General features: G+C 35.9%; 1 protein-coding gene across 1 annotated transcript in view; it reads left to right on the forward strand.

Moving 5' to 3' along the window:
* DNER (delta/notch like EGF repeat containing) overlaps positions 1-14,711 on the forward strand; it is a 113,393-nt gene that overhangs the window by 69,472 nt on the left and 29,210 nt on the right. Inside the window, exons 5-7 of the mRNA XM_041414352.1 lie at positions 5,248-5,393; positions 11,101-11,254; positions 13,965-14,078. Coding sequence (XP_041270286.1) covers positions 5,248-5,393; positions 11,101-11,254; positions 13,965-14,078 — 414 coding nt within the window. The remainder of the gene's footprint in view (positions 1-5,247; positions 5,394-11,100; positions 11,255-13,964; positions 14,079-14,711) is intronic.

Here is a 14,711-nt window from a genome sequence, read left to right on the forward strand (position 1 = left end):
ATTCTTTAAATTGCTGTTTCATGTGAGATTGTGAAAAATAAAATATTTGAAACAGTTCTTGAACTGTTCTTATTAGAATCTATATATACTTTCAAAAGCAGTATCTGACCAAGGCTTCTGTGAATAAAGCACAGTAAGCACGCTGATCTATATAGAATTTGGGAGAGTTTTACCACCTATAAATAGTGCTATTTGTGGACAAAATAGCAATTTTGCTATTGCAGCTGTATTTTTGTATCCCCAGATGCTATGTTGCCTAGCAGCATCGTTAGAGAGTGATCTCAGATGTTCTGTACAGTGCTGATGGCACTGATGTACTGCATCAAAGATTGCAAATGGCATTGATTACCTGTTCCTCACTTCTCATTTTCTTATGTATGATAATCATCCTGAGGCAAACTAGGAAAGGATTCCTGACCCATTTTTCATATTCTGTAGAGCAGTATTGGTGTCAATGTCCTGAGGGGATTGGTAGGCCTTAATGACCCTTAGTATTAGTGTCAGGGAAAGGGGAGGGGTAAATGTTTGTCCATTTGTAAATCAAAAGCTGGCCTCTACTACTTTAACATGTAAAGGTAAATTTTCAGAATTGAGTGCATCATGAGGACATCTTGTCATGCTTTTTCATTTGTTAGGTCTCTAAAATGAGTTGAATGTGACTTGTGTGTGCAAGAGAAGGATTGAGCTTGCTTAGATTTGCTAGATGGAAAACTATTTGACATTGTGATATGTAGTGCCATAACAGAGGGAAATTGGTTCATATAGTTAATTTCCAACTTCATGCTTAGATCCAAAAAAGGCACTGAAGCATGGTGGTGATTAGTACAGACCTCTGTTTTCATAGTAATTTTCATGGTATATCACATGACATGGACATGAAATAGTCTTTGGATAAAATTTGGGCATCAAAAATTTTAGGAGGAAGAACTAGAATTCATTCCTTTTTTTTTCTTTTTTTGTTTTGGTGGGTACTGTAATAATATAGTTCTTTCTTTCCTAGCTTCCTCTTTTTAAGTATTCTTATGTCTGCAAAGTTCAATGGCCATAAAAAAAGGTTGAGCATATTGCCCACTCTTGTTTAGCTCACTGGACGTTTTCTTTTGTGGTGGGAGAGATATGGTCAAACAGAAAATTCCTCTGGGCTCTTTTACACTTTAGGTTAACTCTATGACTTTCCATCATGTCTGGATGAACTATCAGATATACTTAGGTAGCTTCAATCCTGGACCAGTAAGGTTTATAAAGGATGCTCATTATGCTCTTGTAATAGCAGTGTTTTTTCTAGAAGCTGAAATCAGATGTGGAAGTATCACAGCTTTGCTATGTTACTGCATGACAAGAGCTGAAGGTACGGTGCAGGCACACCAAGTACTGCTGCTTTGATCCTGAAGCAGTGATGCAATCTGTTTTTCTTCCATTTAATGATATCTCAGTTTCCCATTTTCCAAATAATGAATAGCTGACTCTACTGTACATGGGGAATGGGGTGGACAATCTACATCACCTTATTCTGGGGCCCTTTTTAGTTTTCCTACCGTCTTGCCTTACCAATGCCCTTGGTGCAAGGGCTGCTTGCTGTGCAGGAGAGCTGTAGGCACTTGGTGTCTTTGAGAACTTCACTGCTTTGCAAGATGTTGAAGTTGGCTACTGACCCCAAAAGCTTTTGGTGTGGGAAAGTGTTGAGAGAGAAAAAGAGAACAGATGGAAACTGATAGACATCCCACTGCTGTCTCATTTCCTTGGGAAACCAGGCTAAAAATAAGTTGAAAACTTGAGGACTGATACTTTGTTGTGAGTGCCCAATCCTGCCTTGGCAGTCATTCTCACTCATCCAAGAAACATTTAGGTGAACTCAAAGATCTACTCTTCTGTGAACTGGAACTAAAAGGATAATCTACTGTTTCAACCAAAGGTGGATATCTTTGGAATAGAAGTATTCACTGTGTGGAATACAGAGAGATACCTTTGAGCCAAATGCAAACAGCGTTGCTGTGTGTCAGAGCATGTGGGGTGCATACTAAGAGTTAGTGAATGATTTCTAGTGAGGTCTTTTGCCTTTTGCTACCATTATATGCAATATGATAACCTTCTTGGTGCTCTGTTAGCTTCAGTCTTCCCTATTTTGACTGTCCACTGTGGACCAGCTCGCTGACCTCAGACTGTTGTGCTTAGAAGGAAGGTATTGCTCAGAAATGGGGCTTGTGGGGGAAACAAATCCGTTTGTCTAGTCTAGAAGGCATACTCAATTAATGTTTGAGTACTGGTAATCTGAATGGCATGATATGAACTTCTTGAAGTATCTGGACATAATGATGACACCTGTCATCTTTTAGTTTGAATTTATTACTTTTTTTTCATTCTTAACTTTCTTGATATGAGTAAAAGAGGAGCACCTGTACCTCGTGCTCCTAGACATAAGTGTGTGGAACTGCCAGGGTGGAAGGGGCTGTAGTGTATTTTACCATGCTTTCTGCTGAGGAAATTGTGCAGGCATTTCCCAGACTATCAAATGTGTGTGCAAAAAGCTTGAAAATGCCTCCTGTGTAATCTAAATGGCTACTCACATCACATTATGATTTATTAGGCTTGAGAATTGTTTCTGTAATATTACCGTAAATAACTCAACCCTGAATTCTGCAACTAAAAATGCTTTGATGCCATTATGTTTTAACTGGATTTAGAAAACCAGCAAGGTTGAACTGAACAATATTACCTTTTGGTATAAACTGCTGTAATATTTTTCTCCAGACCTGAGATGAAAGGAGCTGTAAATATGGTTCTGAAATTATTCTCCCATCTAGAAGTTAAAAATAGAACTTAAAACTCACTCTAGTTCAGTTGCTGTTATGGGAATTGGGGAAAAAATTAATTGAAGTGCTATGACCTGAGTTAAGCAGGGTGTTATATTTAGATGGTCAGACAAGCTTCTTTTAGCCTTAAAACCTAGACATCTCAGAACGTTACATGCAACATCTATCAAATGAAAATAAATACCCATGTTTGTCTTTTTCTAGTATTTACAAATTAGGTGAGATAATTAGAAATTACAGGAAAATGTGTGGCATTCCAGAGAGAATGATTTTTTCAGTGGTTTGCCTAAGGGCTTTCAATACCAAAATAGTAACAAGATTCAAAGTACAAAGAAGGTTGATTTAATATTTCTTTAGGGAACTGTCCTGAAGAATATGTAACAATCTGCTTCAGACAAGGAAATGTGAACCCAAAGACATTTTCTAAATACCACATTCTTCCAAGCATTCACATATAATTGCATGACTGCCAGTGACAATTGCGTTCAATTGTTAAAGAAAAATTCTGGCTGCATCTTTGAACAGATGGGTAAAAATGGGGTATGTATTGAGGCCAGAATAAATTGGCTTGCTTTGAAGAGGTCATCAGATTACAATAATCTTCACTAGCCAAAACAGACCATTAGGCATTTGGAACTATACCCAATACATGTGTTTTTGTTTTTTTTTTTTTTAATCTGATCCTTTAGAACATTCAGCTAACTTGTAGAGGCTGTACTCAAGCCAGGGATGTCTATGTAGGACATAAGATTTTCCTGTTTGAAGGTAGGGTTTAGGGATCATAGACAACCAATAGCTGAAGGAATGCAGCATTTTAAAAAGTGAAATCTAAAAATGAAGAACAAAGAATGCAAGTCTTTGTGGAAACATGATTGCATGGAATTTGTAGAATTAGTCATGCTTGACACTTCCATATGCAAAATGTAAGTAATGCTTAGCAGCTGTTCTGAAAGAGAATTTGCTTGAAGTTCTGTTTCATGAAACTTTTACTCCTGTTCATTAAAAATATTTTGTTTTATTTTTTTTTCCTTTTAACTAGATGTGCTATCTCCAGTCTGTAATGCAAGAAGCTGAACTGCATCTTTGAAGCTCCTTAGAGGTTTAGGCTGTAAATGGATTTTGCAATTTGAAGTGGAAAAATCTAAGAAAAAACTTTGTGTCATATGCTGCATCTATTTAGTGTTGTTCTTTTTAAAATTGAGGATATTTGTTTTTAAAAAACCCATCAATTTTTGCTTAAATTCTCTCTATATTTTCTAAAGAAAAGGGGAATCATAGAATGGTTCTGTGCCTGCAACATTCTATTCTGTTCCTACAGTCTTAGACCCTTTGGAATCTACTTTCATGGAGGATAGTGAAGTCAAGGTTTGACAGTCTATGGAAGGATCTTTGGTGGGTTTTTATGCATAAATTCTGCATACAGTGTATACACAATACCAAACCCACATTTTTGTGTCAGTGCACATTTATTCTCCCCAGACAAAACAGTTAATAGATGCCACACGTGGAAGGACTGTGGTGCAGGAGTCTAATCAGTGTGCTGGAGCGAGGCAGCTCAAGCACAAGTACAGGAGCAGGGGCTGTGTATTTTGACATGAACTCTGACTTTATCCCATATGTCATGGACTCTGTGTGTGCACCATTTTATCTTTCCTGTTGTCCTTCTTGTATTTTTCACATAAATCTGTTAGGAATATGTGTGATAGTGAAGTTGTTATGCTCCAGTGTGTTTTAATAGCTATCGACCACAATTTTTTCCTTCTGTGCAGTTACAGGTGCTAGCCAGAGATTTGTGAATCTTCCTGTTCCTTGTCCAGTGTTCCCATTTGCATGTTTAGTTCATCTTTATCTGCCATGTCAGCTTATAGAGGGATCAGATCAGACATTCAATAATACTTGTATTGCAAATACACAAAGAAATGCTGTCAAGTGGTATAAGTATACTCTTGCAAACTTCATAAAAAACAGAACCAAAGGGATTCTCCATCTTTTACCAATGTAGTGAATCTGGGTGCTTTTTAGCTCTGAAAGTAACTTTTATGAATTCATTTAAATATATTTCTCCACAAAATTTGATTTTAATGTTCCTTGTTGTTAAAGACATTAAATAAATGTATTTTTTAACTTTTCAAAAAGTAGCAGGCAAAAGCATTTATTTTTGAAACATAAAAAAATGTAGATTTGAGCTCTAGTAGATATGCTTCACCACCCTGTCTTCCTTTTTTTTAATCAATATAATGAGGTTTGTCTCCAAACTGTATTTTAATTTGTATTTACATGCCTTGCAATCAGAGAGGTGTGTATTGAGTATGAGCAATTTTGTTCTTAGTTGACAGTTAATTTCAAATCAGCTTTATTTTTTTGTCTAGCTGCAGAGCATTAACAGTATCAGCCTATTTTGTCATATAACAAGAATATTTTCTTTTTTTTTAAAAAGGTTTTTTGAATGATTCAGTTACCAAGTGCATTGTGGCTCTACGCTTGACTGTGGTGGTGAAAGTGAGTACCTGCATGCCTGTGGGAGGCCATTCAGACAACTTCCCATGTTCAGGGAAAGGGAAATGCATCACCAAGCCAGATGAGGTAAGGTCAAGACATTCCTGTAATGTGGCAATTGCATGATAATTGAAACAGGGCAAATTGTCCTCGGTGTTTGTACCTTGCAGCTGTGTAACAGGCATCGAAAGCTCTCAGCTGTTACTAAATAACAACAATATTTATCTGCTATACCTGAAAATCCAGCACTTGAAGTAAGAAAATAACAGAATTGAGATGCAAAGATTCATACCCTGCCCTGGCAATAAAAACAATGGTTCAAATCAGGTGTAAGGGAACTTGTACTGCATCTTACAGTCACTGTAGAAGGAAGTTTCCCTAAAGGAGGACCACGGCTTGGGCACTTGGGATCTCCAATCTCCAGAGCAATGTGCTCAGATTTGTTAAGTTCTCAACCTTGTTGTAGGTTTTAGGTCAGCTTTAATCTAGTGCTTCTCTCTCTACCTCTTAATAACTGCTTACTCAGAATAGACTGACCAGTGCAATGGAATTACCTGACCGTAATTAGGAGAAGAAGCAGAATGGAGTAATTTGGTAGTGGTGGCAAGGTTTCCTGTACAGCTTTGAGCTTTACGTAATCCTGCGTTGAGGGATTATGATGGCAATCCCACTGGACGTTGGGGATTTTGTGTGATCTAGCAACATAAGAAAATAAGAACCAAATCTGTCAGATTTGCAGTCTGTACTCTGCTTTTACAAAACCAGATTGGGCTTTTGTGATTTAGATACTGTATACTCTGTTACCTTCTATACATGTTATTTTTTATTTCATGGATTAAAAGTCATTTGCAACACAAATATGCGTAGTTAATCTTTGGTTTTATTATTATTCATTTGGGAGATAAAAGCAGTAGTAACTGTTGAGTAAATATTAACAGCTGTGAGCCTGCTGTGAGCACAAAAAATTTGGCATACTGAGTGAATTCACTTGTAGTTCATCTGCTACCATTTTCTGATTTAAATTCTCAATAAGCATGTTTGATAGAAAATGGTGCTTTGAATTGTAACAACAATAATTAAATTGCCACAGTAATCTATACATACATGGCAGTACTAACATCTGGAATAATTATCTGTTTTATTTCTCAAAAATGAATTTGTAAAATGCTTGAGGTAATGTGTGAACATAATTATTGCAAGATGAATTTTGAAATAAATGCTGCTTTACTATACCAGCTGGCTGGTATCCAAATAAATTATTAATTCAGATACAGCGTTCAGTTTCATAGTCCAGTTTTGGTTTTGTGTTTTACTGTATTTATCATTTTTATAAATCAGTATTTTGAATTTGACTTGCATAAATATGTTCAAATTTTCTATGCATAACAGCATATCAAAATATTGTCTTTTTCTATTGTTTGTCAATTTGAGAGTTATATCTTTAGATAAATTGCTTCATTTCATATATTTTCATGTTGTTTGTCTAATTTTATGACTCTAATTTCTTTCTCTTGTTGCATGTGATGTTACAAAATAAGAATAAATTGTTTCCTATATCTATGCAGAAGAATTAATGGCTTTCTGTATTTAGGGAAAAGCTTATATGGCCTCTAATAATTATCCATGTGTTATTAATCTTTTAAGGTGTAGCAAATAAAGGAAAATTTTCTTTAAAAAAGAGACAGATTGGCTTCACAGCAAGAAAGACAAGCAATTATTTAACTCAAAAAAAAAAAAAAAAGATAAACCAGTATCTGTATGTTCCTATCTGTAATCTTGACATTGGAAGCTTTATATGTTACAACCAGAACAGTGAGTGATGAGAGAGCCCTGCCTTGTGCACATGCAGACTGCTTTTTTCCCTGGCAAGTGAATAGAAAAAATTAGGATTGTTCATATCTTTCTGCTACTCTTTCTCTGAACCTAACAACCAGAAAATTTATTAAGGCAGTGTTTTTGGTATAACACGCACTAGGCTGTAGTTGACCAAAACCCTGTGGCTGAAGCTGTGGGACACACAAATCATGTCCACAATCAAATCCACTTCTGAAGAGTATCTAGCAATTAATGGCAGTCAGAGACCAAGAATTAGCCGGATTCTCAATATTTCTAAATATAAAAATATATTAAAATTATGTAAATATATAATATGACCATTGAAAATATTTATCTATCTTCAAATAAAATTTTAGCTTCAGAAATGCAATTGCTTTTATTTTTGCTGTTGTAAACTGCTCCTGAGTTTTCTAGAACTTGAATAAATGAGGAATGCTCCCAGTGATCCTCTCAAATACCATCAAACCTGTGCTAGGTGGCTGCTGGGCTGGGGTAGCTTGCTAGAACATCAATTATGGTGACCAAAAGAAAGTTAATTTATATCCAGGGGGAATTTAAATGCCATGTTGTCTTTTGGCCTGTCCTGTGTTTCCAAATCCGTGAACTTTCCTTGCTCTTTAGCCTATTAGGTGCATCAGAGAACTTCAGATAGGATGCTGATTCATGCCCAGCAGAAGATAAAAACAGAAGGGCATATTTCATTAAGTAGAATATTTTTGCCATTGTTTAACTGAAATTATGTGAGATTTGCTCTAAAATATCTTGATGATTTCCCTAATGATGGAAGAAGTGGCTGCCAAAATTACATGCTTGACATGACAATCATTGTGTCTGTTTCCCACAATACACTTCTTGCAGAACATAAACTCTAATTTTTTTTTAAATTTAAAATGCGCCCTTTGTGACTTGCTGTTTGTTTTTATCCATAATTCATTCTGGCTTTGCACAATCTAGTCTTGCAGGATCCAAAGCAACTTCTTAGAAGAATGCATAAAAGGCCCAATGCCATGAGCAAGCTCAGAGCTCTGCTGGCTGTAGTCATTGCTTCCAGTGCCAAGAAGATTAATGGTTGTCTTTGGGCTTTTATGTACTTCATAGTTTTATTTCAAATCTAGTAGAATGTGAAAGAATGTAGGAACACATCTGCTTATTGGGAAATTTAAATGTAGTTAACAATCTGCAGTGATATAAGCACAGGGGGTTAGTGTTTATGTATAGAGTGCATATAACTATAAACAAATGAATTCTGGTCTAACCTGGGAGTCTTGGCCAAATTTTACTCATTTTTGCTGATCTATAACTTGACTTCTACTCAGCTAGATGCTTTTATAGAGTGTGGTTATGAAAAGCAAGTTCTAATGCAAAGTTTTGTTTTCAATTATTGCTTTTGAATGGAAGATAAAATTCATCACTCTGAGTGAAGTTCTGTGCAGTGAGGTGATGCTGAGCTCAAATGATGCCTTTTCCTTCCTTTGTATGAGCTTTGTGCCTGTTTTGCTGCCATGCTTGCCACTTGTCCACAAGGGAAACAGGAATGTGTCAGAAGTATAGTGCTGCCTTGGCATCATCACAATATAAATACAACTCTCACATTCATCTATTCCTCTTTACATCAGGGTGAGTTAACAGTTAGCAGTTAGTGGAAGAGAAAACTTCTGATGTTAACCCAAAGGGGAGAGATTTGTCTGGTGTGAATTTCTTATTTCATGTAAGATTTTGAAGTGGGCTTGGGCCATCCATTGATTGTGAGTGCCACCATTTTGCTTACATAAGAGGTTGTTTCTCTCACAGATTGCTCTGTTCCATAACTTTGGCTCTCTCATAAAAAATATGGATGGGCTGACTGTGTAAATATGAATTTTTATTACTAGATTTGGAACCCATGAGATTTACACAAAAATATCTGGCCTCTGCCTGCACAGAGAATAATACATTGAATTGAATAGCAATGGTTTTCATGTCTTCTATGCAGGCTGGAAGCTTTGGGATAGATACATTTGATAATAATTTGTAAAAAGGTAAATTATAAAACCCCTCATGTATACCTGAAGGTATGCTCTCCTTCATATGGACTTATTTTCCTAAGTGCAGTATGCTCTGGAGTATGTAATTATCATGCAACATTTTGATCAAATATCATAGTAACTAACTCTGGGTTGTACTAAATACTGAAAGTCTTTCTCAGTCAGAGAGAGTAGACATTGGTTTTGTTCTGGTCATCTTCTTTGCTATTGTAAAAAAAGGATTTATTACTCTCCTAATTGGAATAGCAAAAATTTACTATATTCCAGCTATATTTATAAGATGGTGTATGTTGGATAATAGCAAATTATTAAAAGATTACTTTATTGCCATCCAAAATTACACTATATACTTGCACTTAATCAAGTAAAATACACAGATGGTGTCTTGATTGATAATACATCATTTTGGAGTTCTTACTGACATTAATTCTAGCATAGTGGCAGTGTGGAGAGGCTTCTTGACTCAGTTTTGCTCAAATATACTAGTACATGTTATCTGTTGAGGAAAAAAAAGTAGTATCATTTTGGGTAAGTATTGATAACCTAATCATCTCCACAGAATAACCTGTCAGCATCTCAGAACTCTTACCTGTCATTAGATATTTCAGATTGAAGTGTTAGAATGCTTTTCTTTTGCAGCTTTCAAACCCCATTTTGTTAAGTACTCTTTATGGTAAATTGATCCCTATATCAAACTCTTGGATAAACTTTAAAGATAGTTACTGTGCTATGTGAGTATAATAATTTTGACTCTCTTTTGCTTGACTGTCTTTCCTTTCTGTTGAACTATCCCCTTTTTTTGTAAACCTGTCATTGGTGATGTGTGAGATACTCAGAGCTGTTTTGTGAAGAGGCTGGGATAAATTCCAGAACATGTGTAGACTGTACACTCAAGGAGGGCTTTCTGGCACTCCTGATAAATAACATAGTCATAGTTTTGAGTTTTGAAGATGTATCATATTTATTCTTGTGTAACTCTACCAATGTGATATTTGTAAGGAAGAGTGAAATCTGGAGTTTACTGAGTGAAGTTTTTTATTTAGGTGAAGATGATTATTTTCTACTTAAGTCACAGCTGTTTATTCATATGAAGCAAAACCAAGCAAAACCAGAAGTCCCCATCCCTTTGTTTCTAGCTCCATTTGTGTTCTGCACTTGCATTCCAATGTTTGTGCATGGGACAGCTGCCTTCCAGCACTGAATATCTGGCTTTGGAATAGATGAGAGTGAGTGATGTTGCCATCTAGTGTTTGATGAACCAAGATTCAGATGTCATCTAAATGCATACCACAGAGGAGAGAGCTTTCCTTGCTTCTTTTCTTGGAGACTTCCTTGACAATCTTAGTTACCTAAAGAGATTTTAAATTTCATTTGAATTATTTCATTACCAACAAAAATGTGTCATATCATGCCTTCTGTGGGTACTTTAAACCTTTAAGAGGTGTAGTGGTCTTGATTTTTATTAAGCAGCAAAGTTTGGAAAAGGTAATGAATACACTCAGAAGAAGACATATTTTAACAGAATTGTAAAGGGAGCATTACTGCTGAAGTACCACTCTGGGAGCCTGCCTTGTAAAGAGTGCATATCTGTAGTAGGGTTTTGTTGCAGTAAATCTGCACATTGTTTCTGACAGTTATTTCAGCCTATAAATCTAATTTCTGGAACGGAAGAAAAAATGCATAATGATTTACATATTATGGATCTGATCCCAGACTCCTTGTCTAGATGAAATGACCCAACATCATTAAAAATTTGAGCTGAAGAATTGGTGCAGATTTAGTATTTCAAGGAGTAACTTTGTTCAGTTGATGTATTTATGGGAACTACTGTTGTTACGAACAGGGAAACCAAACCATCTTTGTGCAGAAGTGTATTAAATGAAAACATCATCTTTGAAAATTTATTGTGAAGTACATATCCTCTTTGTTTTTAGGCAACATTTTTTTGTGAGTGTGAAGATGCATATAAGGGTTCCCTGTGTGAAGAATTTGATGCTTGTCAGAGCCAGCCTTGCCAGAACAATGCAACCTGCACTGATGTAGCACAGAAACATGACAGGAACAATTTCACCTGCAACTGCCTGCCTGGTAGGTTTTGAATTCTCGAATAATGCAGCTTTGCTTGACATTTGGTGCATCTCTTTTTGCAGAGCAGTGAACTGTGCAACTTCTGATACCAGAACAGACAGAAAAAGCAACAACAACATAAGGGCAGTGGAAGGTTCTTCATTGGTGAAAAATACCATTGAAAGCACATGTCTGAACCTTAGCCCCAGGAAGGAATTAATCATAACTCATGGAACTTTACCTACTAAAAACACCGGAGCAAAATTTAGTTAATTTCATTAGGTTTTTATTTATCAGGTTTTTTTTTTTTCCTGGAAGTGTTCTGCGACCACCACACATAAGCTTAGGTTTAGCTTTTTGGTTTTTTAAAAAATTATTCTTCTTCATTTTTTTAATATCAAATGTCTTACATCATACAAATGGCTCAATTACTGTTAAGTTCAGTGGTTTGTGTTTCTACCCATAATTATTGTATCCACCAGAATTTGTGTCCACACACTATAAAAAAGTCTGGAAAACTAACTGTTTTAATTTATCTTTGAATTTCTAAAAAATACTAATTTCACATGACAAATATTAAGGAAAGTTGTAGGTAAGAGTTTAATTTTCCTATATGTCTCCATATGCAAGTTTCAGAAACATTTATATGTGAACATGATCTTGTTTCCCAAATTCTGATAGAAGGAAATGTTATCAAGTTAAATATCAGCACAAAACAGAGAGGTGTCATGATTCTTACTGTGTATCTCAGCAAAAAACTGCTTTTCCCCCCACTTCTCTGGTGATTATTTAGTACCTCTGCGTTTCTAGTCCCTGCAACGTATTTGGGATGCTATTCCTGAATCATATTCTCTTTCAGATGGACAAAACATGCACTACAGGTGGTAATAAGATAGGACATATTTATACTTATAAATGTGCAATAAGATATTATCTTTAATGAGTTTGCCTGCAAGCTGTAATGACAATTGCAGGAAGACCAATTCTTGTACCAAGATTCAGAGCAGCATAATCAGTTCAGCCTTCATGCCACATTCTTTTGGATACATGTTGAATTCCAGGGTAATTTTGAACCTTCACAAGCTTGGTAACAGTTCAAAGATGGAAGAATGCTTAAATGACTTAAGCACATTTAATAATGTGTTACAATCTATAAAAATAATCAGCTGAATGTGCAAACTGAAAAAGCTGTGAAGCCTATAGATGAAAGAAGTCAGTGCGTGCAGTCTTCTATAATACTTCATTGTTGCTTCTGTAAAATTTATGTGAATTTGAGACCAGTTAGAGTTACAGAAAATAACTGGTTTTCTGGAGTGGAGCTGAGATCCCTCCCTCCAAGTGCTTCAACCCAGTCAAGAGGACCTGCCATATGAGACCACATTTCTGGCTTTCTGCCTCATTTTTTTTTCCCCTTCAGTTTAGGTGATTTAATAGAATAATTTTACAATATACAGCAGTTTCTTTTTCCAGGTTTTGCGTTGCAGAGAATAGTTTTATGATTTAGCTCTCTATAGCATGTAGAAGTGGAAGGTACACAGAAAATCTTATAGATGTTTGTCTGTAGTAGTGCTGTAGCAACTCTGTGTTGACAGCTATTTTATGGTGCAATCATAAATTTAAACGAGTGTGGGTCTTACTGTGCACAAAAACATACCAATTTTGATTCTGATTACATTAAAAATAATTATTTAATAAAACCATGGGTGTTTCCCCCCTGTTTGCTTTCCCCCTGTTTGATTTCGGGGGTTTTCCCCCTTCTTTTTCCTTTTTCTTTCCTGCATCAGCTAAATCCTGTTCATGTATGTCCTCTGGCTCACCTTGGGGTCTTTTTCTTCTATACCTGTTCATAGCTGTGATAATCATAGCTTACTAGCCTTTGACACCAGCCATTTGGTTAAATATGCTGATTATGGAAGATATTAATAATTTTTGTAGGTTCCTTTTAAATAATATGTGCCTGGGTGTAGCATGTAGTTTTTTCTTCAGTCATGCATCAAAGATATTTTCTTGGAAGTAATTAAAATTAGAAAAGGGGAATGTGTGGTATTTGTTATGAAATTTAGGTACAGAGTGTAGAATAATTTAGATTGTATTTTAAGTTTGTTCATTTTTTGAGGATATGTTACAGACATCAGACATATGGAACAAAGCAAACTTATGGTCAAATAGTACAGTACACACAATCTGTAGCTTGTGAACTTATAGAAGCTTATTTGGAAGAGTTTGCAACTGTGCTGAGCAGTTCTTCACAGCTCCCACTTAAAATAAACACTCTTCTTGAAGCCCAGAAGTAGGAGCAAATGACAGTCATTCAGCATATGCACAAATAATTCATAGTCTTCAGTTCTGTTTAAAGCCTTGCTAATATTATTGACTTGGGATTCAAGCTGCATTTGAAAACCATACAAAAATGACTATTTTTTGGTTGTATGAGTACCAATGAGGACCCAATATCTATTGCCAGTTCACTGGTGATGTCAGAATATTGCTGTTGGTAAAATACCACAGATGTAGTTTCTAGAATTCTGCTGGTTTTGTATGCTTCTCCTGTGAAGTATATGTTTTAATTAGAAATCTCATAACAAATGAGAGACTGTCCTGGATTCTATTGCTTATATTGGTTAATTTGATTCAAGAAAAGTAATGGTACTATTTGGATGGCTGAGCAGTATGTTTAGTGGTAAACCCTTGTTTTTGCTCCATCTTCTGAATATTGTGGGCTGTTTTGTAGGTTACACTGGAGAGCTGTGCCAGTCAGAGATTGATCATTGCATCCAGCAGCCATGCCACAATGGAGGGACCTGCTCATCCCACCTCAGTGGATTCAGCTGTCAGTGCCCAGAAGGTAACCAGCAAACTCCTCTCCAGTACCTCATACAAAGCGCTGATTTTCCTCCAAATTTTCAATTATATTGACATGTAGATATGTATATTTAACTTTTAAAAAAATGCGCCTTAGCTTGTAATTTTCTGTAAGCAGAAAAGAAAACGAGCTGAGAAATCTTGCGATAATCAGCAACAGGATATGAAGTGTTGTAGGAGTTTTGTGTTTCAGTGTGTATGTGGTGCAGAAATGTTCTTTATTTCTACAATAGAAGTCAGGCTCCAGCACTGATGAGAGAGGTGAATTTGAGGAGACTTGGTGTGTGATCTGATTTTTATATTGTCCACTAAATGTGTGAGAAAAAGATGTCTCCTTTGTAGTATTTGCACTTTTCTGCACGTGGGCCAGTTGGTTAAAATGTTTGTAAAAGTAATAACTAAAGGAATTATTTCAATTCCCCAAAATTTTTAATTAATTCTCCTTTCCATTTGGACATATTCCTTTCTTGACATGAAAGCTTCTCACTGGTAAATCTTGTAAATGTGAAACAAGGACACCCCAATGCCAGAGTGTGCTTTCATAACACTGTGCTGACTGCAATGACAGATCCCTAAATTGCGCATGAAAAAATTATCATGAGTGGAAGTTTTCAAT

The sequence above is a fragment of the Onychostruthus taczanowskii genome, unplaced genomic scaffold (assembly GCF_017590055.1).
Source record: "Onychostruthus taczanowskii isolate IOZ18803 unplaced genomic scaffold, ASM1759005v1 scaffold45, whole genome shotgun sequence".
In the NCBI taxonomy this organism is placed as follows: Eukaryota; Metazoa; Chordata; class Aves; order Passeriformes; family Passeridae; genus Onychostruthus; species Onychostruthus taczanowskii.